The sequence below is a fragment of the Anoplopoma fimbria genome, chromosome 15, assembly GCF_027596085.1.
Source record: "Anoplopoma fimbria isolate UVic2021 breed Golden Eagle Sablefish chromosome 15, Afim_UVic_2022, whole genome shotgun sequence".
Lineage (NCBI taxonomy): Eukaryota > Metazoa > Chordata > Actinopteri > Perciformes > Anoplopomatidae > Anoplopoma > Anoplopoma fimbria.
Genome location: NC_072463.1, coordinates 25,299,439 through 25,317,645, shown reverse-complemented (window position 1 = coordinate 25,317,645; position 18,207 = coordinate 25,299,439). Strand labels below are relative to the sequence as shown.

Here is an 18,207-nt window from a genome sequence, read left to right as displayed (position 1 = left end):
TTTTCCTCTCTAAAAGCTAATATTTCCATTTAGATGGGACAACAAATATTGCACAAACAACATTAGCTGGCGAGAGATTTATTGGGTTTCAAGGGATTGATCCCAAGTTACAGTGCTCTCATGTCTGGTAAACTGTGATTTACAGTAAGTGTTTGAACTATCAATGTTTCACACAAATGCATTGTTATTTTGCACACACCTGAGTTGGAAAATCTATATATATTTTTGTGATATTGATGTTCTCAATGCCCCTGAAGTCGAGCCTGTCGATAAGAATAACACATTCAGCTAATTGTGCAAACCCCTGAAAAAGCAAGTCATGGAATGAGCAGCATGAGTAGCTAGCAAACAGAAAATGATTGATGAGTGTGTTGTTACAATTACATTGCTGGAGATACCCTGGTTGCTTTGGCTCTGTTTTGCCTCACAAAAAGACAGCTGAGGGTAGAGGGGCTGGATGGAGAAGAAAATGGGAGGGAAAGAGAGAGAGGGGGGAGTGAGAGGGGCCTGAGCGCTCTCTCTCTCTCTCTCTCGCTCCGTCTCCCCTTCTCGTTGTGACGTTAGCCACGCTGCTAAAATTCCATAAAAGTCTTCGACGAAGCAGGAAATGACTTCCAGTGTTCGGCATGTTGTTCTCTGGTCGCTGCCGTCACTGCTGGATCCTCCGCTGCCTGCTTCATCCACCCCCCCGTCAACTCCCTTCTTTCCTTTTCTCTCTGTTTCGCCCTCTCTCTCACTCCCACTTCATCTAAATATGTTTTGTGGAAAATATACTTTTTTTTTCAATTTTGTCTCACTGTTCTTTGGGTTAGGGTCCTCCAGCCACGTAGCGAGTAGCTTAATATTAATTAGGAAACATTAAAGAACACTTTGTTCACGTTCTCATGGCTTCTGAACCCGGTTCGTGTGTGCTGACTGTTCAATGTTCCATAAATAGAACTTGAGTGAACTAATTGGTCCAGTGTGACTCTTGATAGTTCATGTGGTTGTTTCCAGTGAGGGGCCTGCAGTTTTTTTGGCTGCCGTACCAAAAGCCGGCCACGGAAAAACTTTCCCCGCGTGTCAGAGAAAAATGTGTGATTTGTATTTGCAATGACCTACATATTCACATCGCGAGTAAATCGGCTAAAGTCATCCTCCCACATTCACTTCAATTTTGTTAGAGCAAATTATTTCGTAAAATGTATTTTTAAGTAACAATAACTTTCTTTTTTTTCTTTCTTTTCTACCCCAGAGCTCCCTCTAAAGAGCAAGTTAAAGTTATAATGCTCAATAAATAAAGTGACCTTAATGTTTCCTCTGAGCAACTTTGATCTTCAAGATAACTCGGTCAGCTATTTAAACTCTGTGTCCTTTTTTGGGATGTCAAGATGCTGCCTGCTGGCGGTTGTGGTGACCAGAGGGCGATCGCTTCGGTTTTGACAATGGAGCGCAGGTTTCATTAGGAAACAGATGCGATTTAACACAGGATGCTGAACTTCCTCTGGGCTTTTTTTTTATGCGCCTTCTCCCTTGTGCCTTCCTAGCATTCCCGCCTTCCTGCCCTTTCGGTGTTAATGGCATTCTTTTTAAAGGACATGTCCCTGTTGGGCTGAGGGAAAAGATGGGTCTTCAGTCCCTACAGAGAGCTGAGATGAAGAGATGAGATACTGTAGTCACATCTGCCCTGATGATGCGAGAGCTCTGAACATCTCTTTTGCATTAAATATCTCACACCAGGAGAGTGGGAGATTCCTTTGATGGATGTCCATAACCTCTTTCCTTCTCCTCGTTATCAGCTTGCCATTACACACGGTACACATGTGTCACCGTGCGTAATGAGACTCATTGATTGTGACCGTGGAGCCATCCTAAATGTCAAGCATGACGAAGTGAGAAACGGCGTGGCAGCCTGTGTGATCATCCTGCTCTCTAATCTCTCAGGACAGGAAGTAGTTAGCCTAAGTAGTGGTCCTGCCCAGGCCAGAGCTTTCCTGTTTCACCAGCAAGATGCTACAGTGATTGTGCTGTTCTGTGCTCACACTGGCACATGCGTTCACCCACAGACCGCACCAAGCCTATACATTCACATACATCAGCGTTTCCCATAAATGGAGAGTTCATTTAAGCAGCCCACACAAGCTAAACGTGTTTTTAAGATTATGTTTATCACTTCTTCCGGTAAATATTCTGCTCGGTAGTGCGGACGGTGGATTGAATGGAACGTTAGTTTGAATGTTACATGTGCTTAAATATGGATTGAAAAAGTCACCTCCCTATGAGCAGCCCTTGACTGTTGCTTTAGAACTATGATGGTCAATTTAAAGGAGACGGTGCTAATGAAAGAATCCAGCTGTGGAAGTAAAGCTGTACTATCCTACCTAGTTAATTACTTGCAGATTGTTCAAACAAAAGTTTTGGTTAAGACTGAAATACATTTGTCGATGAAGTCCCTCCATGAAGAGTCATGTGTTTACAGTATCGGCTGTTTGATGCTCCAAATATCACATGAATAATTACTCTGAACAGGGTACTACAGCATCAAGAAAATCTGGACACCTTCATATTCCTATTTGAAAAGTTCAACATGAATAATTTGCTTTGTTTGAAATATCTCCATTTTTTTCTCAATCACTCTTTGTCCACTTTCATGAAAGAACTGCTGTTCTTGTTAAGGACTATCTAATAAGTTATGTTTGAAATCTTAAACATAAAGTGGGACAAACTTTCATGGCTCCTCTGGGAGTCGGACGCCTGTCTCTTTTTGTCCCTCGTACCTTCCTGTAGTGGCAGGCAGGGCAGTAGATCCATTGGATGAAATGTTAGAGCAGCACATTGTTGTTGTGACACCGCACACACCTGTGCTCTAATGGAGTAAACCGATATGATGTTTTTGTCTGGGTTCTCAGCTCCCTTTTCATTCATTTAAACTTTTCCCCGCCTCGCTGTCTGTCTCTGAGTTATCCCTTTAACAGAGCAAAGCAGCAAGTGAGGTGTCTGCTTTCATAACCCAGGGATGAGGCTTTATGTTCTCCTCACTTGCGCTAAAGAACTTCCACACCGACGTCACGCGTATGTCAATGTGACCAGCAAAAAATGGAAATATGATGCGGTTGAAGAGCAATCAGCCAATCTCTAATCAAAATTATGAAAAACGTTAGCACAAGTCGTCAAAAATGATCTCTTCAAATTGCCAAATTGTTCTGACAAATAGTCAAACAAAGCACTTAACATACAATTTATATCAAAAAGAAACAAGCAGAACATTTCTGACATGAACGAGCCGTGACAAGAAAAGATTTTGTATTTGTACTTGAAAGTGATTAATTGATTATCAGATTAATCTGCTGATCCTCTAACCGAATCAGTGCTGCTGTAGATTGTCCAAATATTTAACCTGGAAGAAAGTTCTCCAGATTCAGCTAGAAGATACTGAGCTTACTGTTCAACTCACAGAAACATCAGTGGGGCGGCTTCTCCCAGTCCTGAGGGGGCGTCTGGCAGGAGGCATACATGGATGTAAGGACAGATGAATATTGTCTATCTGCTCCATTGATCTTTGTCCCGGAGTTTCTTTGTAATGTCATTATTCCAGCTGGTCCCTGAACACTTAATTGTATAAAGCTGTGTCAGGGCGGGGGGGTACGCCCACTGTTTTTGTGTGTTTGTATTATGACACAAATGGATACAAACTGTCTCTAAGGAGGTTTGGTCTAATAGCCCTCCTGGCCTCTCCTAATGCATCAAAGCCTGTTGCACTCTCTTCTTACTCTAAAAGGCTGGATGTTCCCAGATTTCCTGTTAAGATTTCAGACTCCTATTCCACTCTGAGGAAATATACTTATTGTCTTTTACTGAGTAGAAGGCGTGCTTCTGCCTCCACAACTTCACCTGTCGACCTCAGTTTATACAAAGCAGGCTAATCTCATCCTTTTTGGAGCTGTCAGGTGAACTGAACCTGAACCATGACGCAACAAAGGTTGGGTGTCGTCCAATCTCAGATGGAAATCCTGAGTGTCACCAGCGCAGGGCTCCTCCTGAAGCATTGTCTGAGCTCATCCTCTATTCTTAAGGCTATAAATAAATGAGCACATTTTGGATTCGTGTGTGTTTTTGACGTCAAATTCAGCCAGCATCTAAGTAGTCCAGATTTGGACTGGGGTTTGTCTGTCAGTATGTCGGGGAAGTAGTAGTCGCAGTAGAACACTTTTGATTGGAATCAATAGCCGTCTGCCACACTGTCCCTTGACTCCTTTTTAGGCCAGCCATGACCTTAAATGATCTCTCACTTATGTGAGCTGTGTATCACTGACACAGGGCACAACCTCGATGAACCCCGTGCTTCTTGTTTCTGCAGCCTAAAAAGCTCTAATGGCAGCACTAAGTGTCCCTTTTGTCTAAATGCTTTGTCAGGTAAAGTTTGACAGCTTGAAAGGGTTCAGGTGGGTTTTGCATATTTAATGCCCGGATAAGTGGCCTGTGTGATTTTACTATTGGCAGGAAGCTTGAGTTGTTGTCTAATAACTGACTGAAATAAACTCAGGTTAAATTCGTTTACACTCAGCTGGTCAATTGAAAGCGCTTGAGCTTTAATGGTGTTGGTGAGAGAATACTCCAAGGACGCAGCTGGAATAGATCAGCTATAGATCAATGGTTTCAACCTTGAGGGTGTCGGTCTGGGTATTTGTAATATTCTTTAAGGTCTCGGATGAAATAACTTTGTACAAAGTAGTATCAAATACTCCAGTCAAGCAATACCTGCAATTGTTAATTTTTTTTTTTAATTATTTGTATGTTTTTCTTGCAGCCAATCCCCAAGTGTTCTCTGATTTAATGCAACATGTGATTGGCCCACTACTAGAGGCAGGTTCAACCCATACAGCTGGGATTGCCTCCCTGCACATGGCTCTGAACATGGTAGCCTAGCATCTCACGTTAAGGGCCTTGGTATTGTATTGTGTTGTCAGTAATACACACTATTGATAGTGTGTACCAGATGGAACAGATGTATCACAAATATGACTTCTGGATTTAGTTTGTTATCTGTTGAACATTCGTCACAAGTCCAGTAACGAGTTTGTCTGCTGAGAATCTTTCACTGTAATCCTGTGCGACTATATCTCATGTCTGCCACACAGATATCGTCATCACCTGTCTCTATCAAGCTTGTTGTATACATGTGAGTTATCCGATGTTGATACTATCACAAGCTAGTGAATGCCTAACGACCACTTACAGTAGATCTAATTCAAGGACGGTGCGTAACAGGTGCTTCCTGTATCTTTGCTTCCAATACCGACCTTCACCCTGCCTCAGACGTGGAATATATTTAGAAAGAGAAGGGCTTTCATGTTGTAGAGGGCGAATAAGACTGACAAACCTGCAGCTCTGTCTTTGTTGTGTATGAAAACAAGTTGTCGCCTCGCACCACTGCCCCCACTGCGTCAGCCACGAGTCACCAAGGAAACGGCATGACCCGCCTCACCCCGCTGTAATGTTTTTATCAGCTGAAGGCTGAAAATGACAAAGCCTTGCACTGTGTGCCCATGGTTATGACTGATGGCTAACAGCTGGGCCCTGACAGCTTATGCAAAACATTCTCTGTGAAACACAAGAAGAAAACGTCCTGACATAGAGTGTGTTCGCTCTAAAATCACCTTCATCAGTGATGCTAGAGATGAGCCTGGATTTTCATTCAGGTGTCAGCTGAAAGTTACTGCTTTGCTGGTTGAAGCCAAATAAGAAGTAAATATGGGTCATTGAGTGCACATGCAACAGCACGGATTTATTGCTTTCCAGTCCAAAGCCCAGTGCCAAGTCACAATAATGATGCAATGTGTTCTTCTCTTTAAGAATTTATTGTCAGCGTTTCAACAGATTTTCAAATCAAGTCAAGAGTTGATGCATATTGTACCTAATTTTGCTTAATTTTAATTAACCAATGCTGTGTCTCAACTTAAGTTCTTTCATACTTGCGCTTGCTATTTTGAGTGCAAAGGTGCATTTTAAACTGACAAAATTGCAAAACGCAGTGCACTATGACTACTAAGATGGTGTACTCATCATAACGGTCCAATAGTTGAACACGTCTCACCCTCAACGGTCACTTTCTTGGCTCCGTGGCAAAACTGAAAGGAGCATCAATCTTGTGAAAAAGACGGAGATGCTGCCGTATTTAAACCTCCCGTGAAATAGGGCACACGCAAGCAATTAAAAGTAAAATCATGTTCATTTTTAATACATTTTTATATGATTTCTAAAGCGAGCAAACAAGCCGGGTGACCATCGCTGTCAAATGTTGGTGGTAAAGCTCAGAGATGTTGCAATATGCCATTAAATCAAAGAAGAAGCAGTCATCTGTTGTAATCATCATTCCTGGTAATTGTACAGCCGTGTTAGATTCCAGACGGCACTACCCTGACGAAAATCATGCACTTAGTACATAGTGTACACAGTGTACTACATGCAAGTCTACTCACGGAAACATCCGCATTGAGACGCAGCACATGTCAATGTTCTGTTTTTATTTAACCATAAACCTATAAGGCAGACCGCTGAGAGCCAACGGCTTCTGAATTCGTGTCTGTGTGCAAAGTGTGTCAGTAGATGCATTCTGCCTGTTTTTGGGCGTAAAGGCGGTGTTTCTAATTTATGCGTTAAACATGGAGCTGCATGTAAAACTTCAATTTTGACTCTCCTCCTCTTATTGTTTTGTCCCCGCTTGTAGCTCCTCCCTTGTCCTCTGCTCATCCTCCTCGTCTCCTCTGTTCCGTCTTTCTCATCGTCCCTTCTGTCCCCCCCCCCCCTCTCAGAGTCGGCCCTCCATAAACATAGCTGCCTCCTAATGTAAACACCACAGATGACTCTGACTAGGAGGGGAGGCATTGAGAGAGTAAAGGGGAGTCATGGGGAGGATGAGGGAAGGAGGAACTATTCAGTTTCCTGTATTATTCCAATTAAAGCCCTGAAAACTGGAGGCTTTTGGCAGTATTTAGTACAATTTCAGCTGTGTGCTCTTTGTGTTTTTCTTTTAATTGCGTTGCAGAATATTCAGTATGAGCCCATCTGTATTCAAAGCAGTATGTCTCGCTGTGGTGTATCTGGTGCTCAAAGCAAAGGAAGTGGTCTTGTTGGAGAGCTGCGGTGGTGATGGTGGGGAATTAAAAGAACTCAGTTTGACAGAATTTATGGATTAATTTAGCTTGTTAAAGCACACACACGCACAAACGCACAGAACTAATGTAGTTAATGGATGGATAAGAACACACACACACACACACACACACACACACACACACACACACACACACACACACACACACACACACACACACACACAATCTCTGTATCATCTTTCACATCCTGCAGAGGTCATAAAACATGGTTTTCCTATTCTGTCCCCCCCCCCCTTGTCTTTCAAACCCTCCTTGCACGCGCACACACACACACACACACACACACACACACACACACACACACACACACACACACACACACACACACACACACACACACACACTGAGGAGCTGTGGGTCCACATTTCATGTACCCAATTACTTAGGCCCCCGCTCCTCTGGCTGCTGCATTACGTCAGGCTTGGCAGGCTGTATTTTTAGCTTGGAGATGCCATTGGCCCTCTCTCCCTCCCTCCCTCCCTCCCTCCCTGTAGATTGAGTTACCACCTTGTTGCTGAAAGAACCCAATGGACGCCACGCAAGCCGCCCTCGTCCAATCACAACACATCGAACCACTGCGTAATGACACAAGCGAGCAGAAGGAAAGGCCATGTCCATAAAGGTTTTGGAGGTGGGGGGGGGCTCTGACGAAGAAACGGTGGAGCAGGGGCCATTGAGAGCACGTTGAGGGTAACTGGGACCAGCCAAGGCGTGCATTCATGCCTCGCCACAGACTGTATGGTGGTCATGCATGCTTAGTATGAGGACGTTTCTATAGAACGTGGCCTGTGGTGAAGACCGGAGTGCCAAACGTTAACGCTAGCTCTTCTGCATTGCTCCCAGACACAGGAAAATTACAAGGTTGTAAGAGGGAAAAACTGTGAGTCGAGTTATGAAGATACATTTAGGTTTCTATTTTCAATTTTCCTCCTCTCTCTTTATTTCAGCCTCTTTAATAGTTGCAGTGCACTTAAGGGAGCAGTTTGTCTAATGGTAGCAATGAAGTTGTGTTCTGCACAGCTGAAGCATCAGAACGGAGTGATGACAGCTAGACCCCCATGCTGCTAGAGTAACTCACACAGGGGTCTCAGAAAAGAAAGCTTGGAATGTTTTCTCTCAAGTACCAAGTGTTTATCCGCACAGTAAACAGTATACCACCCCAACAGCTCGACAAACAAGTCCGGCCCCAAAGCAATTCACACGGCCCCGGGGGCCCCACACAATGACATCTGCATTGAGATGCTGGTTGCCACTCTTCCTTTTTTTTTTTTTAAATGTTCCTCCCCGTTTTAATCACCGGTGTAATCTCTTCCTCATTCCTGTTTGCTTTTACTCACATCACAGCAGTCTTGTTTCCTGGTTCTGAGCAGCCGATTTGGCTAATCCCATTCGTTCAGCTTTTGGACGGGATCAGCAGGAGAGTGTCAACAATGCATGTGGGAATGCCCTTTATGTAAAGTTAAGGTCAGGGAAAACAAAAGCAGCACATGGAAACGGAGGGCCACTCAAGGTTTCGGTTACCATGACAGCAAGCTGTTTGACAGATGGAGGAGGTCAACGTAGTTCAAGATTCAAGTTCCTCTAAATTGTTTCCATATTCCTCTCACAATGAGTATTAGAAGCAATATGCATCAGTCAGTGTTGGATAGTGATGGAAATAATCCAAACCGCCATGTCTCCTAATGGCTGCTTGACCGCCATGTATCAGACAGTAATGTAGTCCATTAGTAGCTGTGTCCTTCCTCCCGTAACACATAGGTGTAATGTGTTGATGCTATATTTAGATAATGTGCTACCAGCCTTGAATACAAAGTAGTAGTGTAATGTGTTTCTTAATGAGGCTCTTGTCTGTTTTTAACCTCAGCAGTGTTCATCATTCATTTGCTCTATATACAATGATTTATGGACCCAAAGAATGGATATTTTGGTTCATTCTTATTAACCCACCAATTTAGAAACGATGAAAAAGTCGATAGAAAGACGGTCAAGAAGTTTGATAATAGAGCATTGTTTACGTATTTTATCAGGGAATAATGACTCAAATTTGGTGGTTTAAGCCTCTCAGACGGGAACATGTGCTGCTGCTCTCTCTTTATCTCTTTAAATTAAATATATGTTTTAGTTTTGGGATTTTTCATGAGACAGAGTAAGTAAGCTAACAATCCTATCTAAGCTGAAAGCTAACAGTTCTATTTATTTATTTTTCTCCAAACAATTAATTGATGAATCATAAATTGCAGCCCAACTGTAAAGTACCAAGGTACTTGACATAATAAATGGCAGTATTATTTAGAGATACAGTTTGGCAGAAAAAGTGCTCACTATAAGAGTTGGCAATTATATTTATCCCAAATCAGGGTATATGCCTTTTCAAAATGTAGCTGACACTGCTGTATATAAGTTTACACAGTTCAGATCGACTGTTTTGATTAAACTATGACTAAGCAAACCCACATCTGTGCCTGGACACAGTGACTCTGAAAGGAGCGAGCGAGAGAGAGAGAGAGAGAGAGAGAGAGAGAGAGAGACCCGAGTGAGACAGAGGATTGGCTGGAGAAGCAATGAATGAGTAAGTGGGTGGAGGAAATGAGACACTGCTTTTGGAAGTTCCTTACTGGACTAATACTGAAGTAATGACATCACTACATGTACTCTGAGGGGGACATCTGGAAGTATAATAGGTCAAAAATGATAAGTTGTATTCACTCCATCTCAACGATCATAGACTACTAAGAACACAAAGTAACGTGCACAGTATGCAGTTGATGGATATTTTAACAGTCTTAAAATGAAAGAAAAGCATTTTTTCAGCTAGTCAACCTGCTATTCATTTTTTGAACCGATTATCACACTTTGTTTCCAAGGAACTCTCACTCTCTCTTTTGCGTGTGGGAGATGCTGCCTCACCTCTTTTTTTTTATTTATTTTTTACCTCTCACTCTGAAGTGATTGGCAGCTCTCACACAGCGCTGCTCTAGCACAGAACCCAGAGCAAAGTGATCCGCAGAAACAGCTGCTTCGAGTTCCCCTAAATCCCTGCGGTTTTCACCTTCCCCTTGAAGTCAGACACACACACCATGAGACCACAGGTCGGTCCCCATTGTTCCTGAGCTCCTGCCGAGCGAAAGCCTGGGAGCTATGTGGGGTTTTGGGTGGCTTGTGTCTACTTTAGAGGGATCCCAGTGTGACGTTTGAACAAAGAGGGAGGTATGAACCTGATATCCCAGCAGTGTCACATAAACAGCCACGTCTTTCACACACTCTGTCGTCTCCTCCCTCTCACTTTGACTTCACCGCCCCGGTGCAAACCTTTTCTGTGCCCCCCCCCCCCACCACCCCTTCACCCCAAATCTGACCCTCTGCCCTGGAGGGACATATTTTTAGCCGAGGTCAGTACAGTGTGACGGTTACAGACTGGGCGCTCTTGTTACACTTTCCATTTGCCAACAATTAAGTTGCTGTCAATAGATAAAATTGGCAACTAATATAGCTATGCACTTTAACAAAGGGAATGCTAGTAACTTCAGTCTTTCGCTGTGTTTTCTCTTGCATCTCTGCAGTTATTATTACCGAAACTCATCCACTCTGCGCTTTTTCTTCCCCTCCTGTAGATGTGAAGAAGGATTGGTCCGACCATGCTCTGTGGTGGGAGAAGAAGAAGACGTGGCTGTTGAAAACCCACTGGACGTTGGACAAGTACGGCATCCAAGCCGACGCCAGGCTGCTCTTCACGCCGCAGCACAAGCTGCTGCGCCTCCAGCTGCCCAACATGAAGCACATGAAGGTCAAGGTCAACTTCTCGGACCGCGTCTTCAAGGCCGTGTCCGACATCTGCAAAACTTTCAGTAAGTGGAGCGGCTGACTCGCGTACAAGACGGCTGGCAGAGAAATGTTCATTAGGTTAGCAGAGATGTGGAAAACAGTCATCGAGCAAATGAGAGATGAGGTGTGACCGATTGGCAAAGAGTTATAGGAAACTGTGTAGAATAGTGGTCGACTTTCATTGGCCCTGCTGAAGGTGCCCACCCTGCTGAACCAAAAACAGCTCCCAGTAAGACTTTTATTTTATTTTTTTGAAAAGGCTCTGGAAATGCTCAAACATAGCTCATCATGTCCTTCCTCACTTTGTTTTTTTCATCCCTGGCAATTTGTTGTGTTTATTAAACACTCTCTCTCGCTCTGCATGTTGGAGTCACGTCTCCTGACTGCTAGTCCACTGTTCGCTCTGGAGTCACGTCTTTGGAACCTGGGCTCCATCGGACTCACAGTAATGTTTAGTAAACAGAGATTATCAATCTGTCTCAGGCTTATAACACAAACACACCAAAGCTTACATTGCTCATTGTTTTGCTTACCTACTGTCCCTTCCACTAATATCATGTCCAAATTTAACTATCCCCCATGGTGTAAGTAGCTCCAAAGGTCACACGCACTCTATCGGTATCTGCCGTCACTGGCACCACGATGTCCTAGACGTGTCAGAGGTCACACGCTGGGCCCCAGTGACCTTTTCCTCAGCTCGGACCTCGCCCTCTGCCCCTGCCTCTTAAGGCCTTTACACACCAGAGGGGCGTTGCAGGGGAACAACAAGAAAATGCAAATTAGTCGCCTGCGAATATTGTATGTTAAGGGCTTTTATTGTGAAAGGTAAAAACGGAAGGAGTGGATCTGGTACGCACGTCTTTGTCAAGGCTCAGAGGAGTAATAAAGTTTGTTGTCTTGGTTCACACTATTGTTTTATAAATATAGGCACATCTCAACGTGTTTTCCGCACAACACGATTGGCCGATGCCTTTAATCACGGTGCAAAAGCTCAGAAAACGCCACCTTGTTCCGAAACAAATATGATGTTGCTTTTTAGCTGCGAAATTTTCAGGTTCTGTAAATTCTAACAAAAACAACTTAACTAAAAAGATATTGACGTGCGAAATAATCGCACAAAAAAGAAATGCTTCTGGTGTGTTAAGGCCGTTAGTCATTGTCTCCAGTAGGGTTTGCAGGTTCGGAGAACCCTCACCAATATATCTCCTTCCATCCGGAAGGGAAGCTTTAAATTTCTTCCAAAGTCTTATCGGGTCAGACGCAGTTCTATGAAATGAAAAGACCAAATAGCACATTTCATTTAGTGTAAATATACAAAGGGAATGTTTTTGAAGGCAGAGGCAGGGAGGCGGGGGAGAAACAGGCCTGTAGCCTTTCAGGCCTAGTTAGGAATGCGTCTGCTGCTTCTGTAATAAATCTATTTCGGCTTCGTAGAAATTCAGGACAAATTGCTTTTGGCTGGATCTCGCAAGATATTGTCAGAGGCTGTTGTTTAACTGTGCATTATTTAGTGCAAAAAGCAGAACTTGTGCTAACGGAGAGTTGGAACGTTCTTTACTAACTGTGGGTATGACAGCTGACTTAGCTGACTTACAGCTGCTCTGGCCTGGAAGCATTTCATTTTTTGTTATCTGGGCAACTTTGAGTTTTACAATTTCCTGTGCATATTTTCTGCTGACTCCATTTAAACTGCACAATTTAGAGAATGGGATGGGACAGGAAGAGCCGAGGCCTGTCCAGCTGGCCTTGGCTCCAGACAGCAGAAAGGGAGGGGCGGATATACTGGAAGACTGAAACATTGAGAGTTAGTCGTTGGAGTTTTTTGGTTTTGTTTTCAGTGATGTGCGACTTCTGCCCCAGTTCTTTTTCCTAAACTAATTTGTTGGATTTTTTTAAATTTTTTGCTGTAGTGTGTACAGTCAGATGGTCGCACGGGAGCTATGTCCTGTTCCAAAACGAGTTCAGTCCTCAGTATAGTGTTTGGCTGTTTTTGTCCCCATTCCCTACATGGTTTTATTTTTTGTTATTACACTCCACAGTTTAAGAATGATGTTATGGTCACAGAATTCTGTCTGTTACTTTTTAAATATGAACATTGTCAGCTTTGTCTCTTTAGCACAACTCAAACTCTGGCAGTGAGAATTCCACAGTGTGGAAAAGCATAGAAAATCAACATAACACTCCAAGTTAAGAGAATAAAACCAATTATCACCGCTGTACTTCTCCCATGTCCATGGCAGCTGTGTCCTGACACGGACACAGTCCATCTGGGCTGGCTGGGAACCCAGAGGACTCAGCAAAAGATGGTGTACTGAAATACATGAAAATCACTGTTTCACTCCTGTTTTGACCCCTGATTACATTTGGCAGCTTTTACATCCTGTGCAGCACTGCTCATTTGATAGTGAAGCAAAGGCAGTAGGGATTTTCCACTTTTAGTTGCAAAACAAAATTCTTCAACTCGGAGTTTTTTTTATTTTTATCTTAAGAATCTCTTAGCTATTGTGTTTGTCGTGTTTATAGTGCCAGCTGGAACTGTTTAAATATGCTTTAGGGCTGAAACAAGTGATTATTTTGGATTAAGCTATTGAGCATTTCTTCAGAAAAAAAATGCCTAAGCTGATATCTTTAAATGGCTTTTTTGTATGATCAACAGTTGAAAACCCCAAAGTATTCTGTTTAATAATATAAAACAGAGAAAAGTAGCACATCTTCACGTTTGAGAAGCTGGAACCAATTTTATTTTGCCATTTTTTAAAGATTAAAAAACTTCAATGTTGAATAAATTATCAGAAGTTAACAACTGTTAAGTAATAAATGAATCGCCAAAGTATTTTAGCTCTAAATTGCTGTACAAAATGCAAAAAGTCAGGTCTGTAGAGGGGAAAAAAATGAATGGCACTGAACTGACTCCTCTGGCTTTTGTAAAGGCAAAGTTTTTCCCAGTCAAGACATGAGCTTGTCCCGTCTAGACAACCTGGGTCACTTCCAGAACATTAAATACAATAATACACCTCCTCCCTCTGACAGGAAACTGTTCTTCTCTTCCTGCGAGCCAGCACACAAAATGTACTCTTCACAGCTGACTATCACATGACCGTGGACCTGTGGGCCTGAGACGGGACAAAAATGAAACTGTTTCTGTCAGCAAAGCACCACTTCAGGGTAACAAGAGTCAGGCTGCACCACTTAAGCTTTGTGGGTTTTTTAGTAAGCACTCGTTTGTGACCATGTGTGGGGAAAACTGAGACACAATAGCATTCTCTGGAATATGCAAGGGGCAGCAGCAATACTGTAACTTTTTCTTATTTGTCAGCACTGAACAGTGAGACATAGAAATGTCTAGAGAAATCGATGACCAGGCAGGAAAGGAAGGTGATGGAAGGGTGTGTGTGTGTGTGTGTGTCAATAAAGTGGGACATAAAGAACAACGGAGGATGTGTTTGAAGAAAGACAGAAATTGCAGAGAAGTGTTTAGTCTTTGTCCTCCAGAAAGCTTCTTAGATTTGTGTGGGACTGTTGCTTCATCGTTTTGGTCCAGCATATTTATGGCACATCAACCTGTGGTCTGCTGGACTGGCCTGAGTGAGCCGGCCTCTGTTGTCATAACACAGGAGGAGTGCAGTTTGTCCTCAGCTTCAACCCCTAAAATAAAGTGCATTATTATCTTTTTTGAGGTGGCCTTCTAGCACCTTTTTAGCTGCCTGTCTGATAGATGAAGAGAACCTCTGACACTAAACAGCTTGGGTATATTAATTGTGTTTTTTTTTTTTTTTTTTTATAGTTGGAGTAAAATTGATCAATTTGTGTGCATCCTGTGATTCCACTGACTCATAGAAATTCTCTTTTAATGCCAAAAACCTTACTTCGTTGCACTTTTCATCAGTAAAAATTCTTAAAAACTATAAAATACCTACACCCTGTAACTACTACTTCTTCTTATTTTCCCATCGGACTGAGGCTGTATATGAGTCATCTTTAACCCCTGCTTTTTAATTAGTGGTCCATGGAACGCTTTTTATTGCTCTTGAGTATTGATCAGTCGGCCTTGCAGCCCAATAAGTACATCTTCATGGCATTAAAAAGTATGCAGATGGAAAACTGAAGGTGATATCACTCATCTTTCTTCTTCTTTTTTTTTTTTTTTTTTTTTTTTTGTCCATGTAGGGTCTCAAACTGTTTGTACGGTAAACTTCGGAGCTGTAAAATTAGACTGTGTGACGGTGTTTGTGATTCTTCTGCGGTTGGCCTTACTCACTGCAGTGAATCATGTGTTCCAAGGAGTAGATCTTGCAAGCCCAGCTGGCTCTCGGTCAACCCCCTCTGCTCTGGCTCCAGTCCTGGTTACTGCCACATGTCTGCAGGATGGAGGATCGGGGTCTAATTGTCTAAGGTGTCGTTTCTGCTAATGGAAATCAACCAAGCTTTTGTAAGCACTCTAACCATCACTCACCCTTCCTCCTCCTTCCTCCTCCTCCTCCTCCTCCTCCTGACACCACAAGTATGTGGTGAGCGAAGTAGCAGTCTTTCCCCTCCAGATCCTTATTCTTAAATTATCACTACAAACATACAATTCAACACTCAACTGAGTATGTCAGCAGAAATTGACTATAACGCTTGCCCATCTAAAAAAAGTTGATTTCTTTTTAGTTATTCCCTTAGCCTGATTTGGTCATCTTTTTTTTCTATGAATCATTTTTTCTATTTATTTTTTTTTAAGCTCTTCATACTTTACCAGACATTAAATCTCCATCGTATCGACTACACCTCTGCTCCCTTCATGGGGAATAATGAAAAACGCATATGCGTACATTATGCACTTATTTTGTTTTCCAGGAAATTCATTAAAGACAACGGTGTATTACTTTTACAGGAACGTTTTTTACCACATATAGTAATGGTTTGCTAAGGATTTTATAACCAAAGTCTTCGCTTTTGAGCCACACTTTTGATCTATAGAGGGTTTTAATATTTTAGGAAGCAACAGTTCCATGGAAATAATAGATGAATGATGATTATATGTGACGTTTTATTGTGTATCAGATTGGTCTTGCTTGGAAGATATTTGGGGGTTGGTGACAGTGATGTCATAAGAATGAACATTAAAAGTCTCTTCATAGTAAAATGCCACATGCCTCTGCAATGCCTCACCAAGAGACACTCTCCTGCACACGTACACACACTTTGAAACAATGTGTGTGTGTTGGCCTCCTCCCGCAGCTCAGTGGGGCTAAAGCTCGGCAGCACGCCTGCTACTCACATGGCTGTATAAGGGCACAGGGATTGCGCTTCATCGCTGCAGCAGAGCGAGAATGGAAGAGGAGGGAGGCAAAGCAAGAGAGAGGCTGAGCTCCCATCTGGTAGTTCTTAAGACTCCTGGAATGCTTTTGCTTTAGTTACATAAACCAAACAAGCTTTCTCACCAAGCCACGACGTTCTCTCTCTTCTCTTCTCCTCCTGCATGTGCTCTCCTCAACACCCTCAGCAACTTCTTCAATCAGTCAGTGCAACACCCTTCCAATCCTTCATCTTTTTAAAAAGAAAAGATTGGAGAGATTTACGTCTGTTGATATGATAAATGTAACTTTTCTTCAACAGTCCTGCACAAAACAAAGTGAAAATAATAAACTATGGTTCTTAAATATCAGCTTGCTTAATTGATTTTATATGAAGTCTTGGGAAAACCATATCCAGCTGAGGATCCAGAAGTTCTTGCTTCCAGACTTGCACTATCAATTCTAGTCCAGACACACTCTGGCTGTCTTATTACAACATCAGAACCATCCCAAGCCCATTTTAAAAACGGCATTACTGCTGGTGAGTGATGGCTCCCTGGCCTCTACTGGGAGGGAGGGAGGGAGGGAGGGAGGGTCTGTTTTAGTCATTATATTCAGTTTGGTGTGTTACTGTAAGACTGTGATCTTACACACAGGTCAGACACTGGACAACACAGCTTTCACAAAACCACCAAAGAAATCCCCCTTGAAGATACCAAGATAACATAAATAAAACTTCCAAATACTCACCAATAGCAACTGAAAAGCGTTTTTATGTGTGTGTAAGAGGAAAAATGGAAGGAAGGAAGGAGGGTGAGAAGGAGATAGAAATTGTGCCCTGTCTCAGTTGGGGCTTACAGTTAAAGTAAGATTTGTTGGGGCCCTGAGAAAAGGGATTTGCAATTTTCCACCACTCGTGTGCACAGCTGTCTACGATTCATAAGCATCTCCTCAGTCCCTTTGCTTTCTCTTACTGCTCCCCTTAAACCTTTTTCAATTTAAGTTGCATGAATGTATCTGTTTTCACCTACATTACAGGTTCTACACATTGTCCGTGTGCTCTGCAGGAGGTCATGTGGTTTATTTGAAGCCTTTGATTGAAACAACACAAATTACTGTATGTTTTTAAGGGCCTTTTTGTAGTCATGATTGGCTTGGCTTTGTTGTGAGGCAAGATTATGTTTATTTGACATGAAATGAACTTTCTTGCTCTCCTTCCTTCCAGATATCCGCCACCCAGAGGAGCTATCTCTACTGCGTAAGCCCCGTGATCCCAAGAAGAAGAAGAAAAAGTTGGAGGAGGCAGAGGAGGACGATCTGGAGCTGGAGGGTCCGCTGTTAACCCCGGATCAGGTGAGCTGATGGGTAGTAACTCCTACATGGAGTGCACTTGTTACAGTGTTTGATCTGAACTATACCAGCTGTAAGTTTTGCACTTCACATGTATAACTGAAGAGATGAAAGAGATTTGGCTTTTTAGGTTCAAGGTCTTCTTCCAAGTAAGTATGGGGCACTGGGTTTTATTTTTGAAATCCATTGTGAAAAGTAATAATCTCGTTTCCCTCAAGCAGCAGGTTGAATAACAGGTTCCCCTGACTGCTATGGAGCGTCTTCCACTTTTTTTTGGGTTAGATCGCACTTGTGGTTCCAAAACCACTAAGATAACTCCAGTGTGCTGCACCCTGCTCTCAGTGACCAAATATGAATGTGTGAGTTTTAGGCCTGCATGAGATCTACAGCCCTGGCTCTCAATTCCTTGGCAGGGAGGATGAAGAATGGTTGAGATTCCACACATAGTTGGTCACGCTGCCATTTTAAACCCAAACCAGGCTACACAGCCATACTGGCCCTCCTCCCTCCTTGCGCCAGTGAGAGTTACAACCATGTGAGCAGAGAGCAGCAGAACAAAACAGGCTGTGCTGCTGTCACAGATTTAGCATTAACCAAAACAGCTT

The 18,207-nt window shown here is 42.9% G+C and overlaps 1 protein-coding gene across 1 annotated transcript in view; it reads left to right on the top strand.

Moving 5' to 3' along the window:
- fermt2 (FERM domain containing kindlin 2) overlaps nucleotides 1-18,207 on the top strand; it is a 41,145-nt gene that overhangs the window by 5,219 nt on the left and 17,719 nt on the right. Inside the window, exons 3-4 of the mRNA XM_054613929.1 lie at nucleotides 10,766-10,999; nucleotides 17,478-17,605. Coding sequence (XP_054469904.1) covers nucleotides 10,766-10,999; nucleotides 17,478-17,605 — 362 coding nt within the window. The remainder of the gene's footprint in view (nucleotides 1-10,765; nucleotides 11,000-17,477; nucleotides 17,606-18,207) is intronic.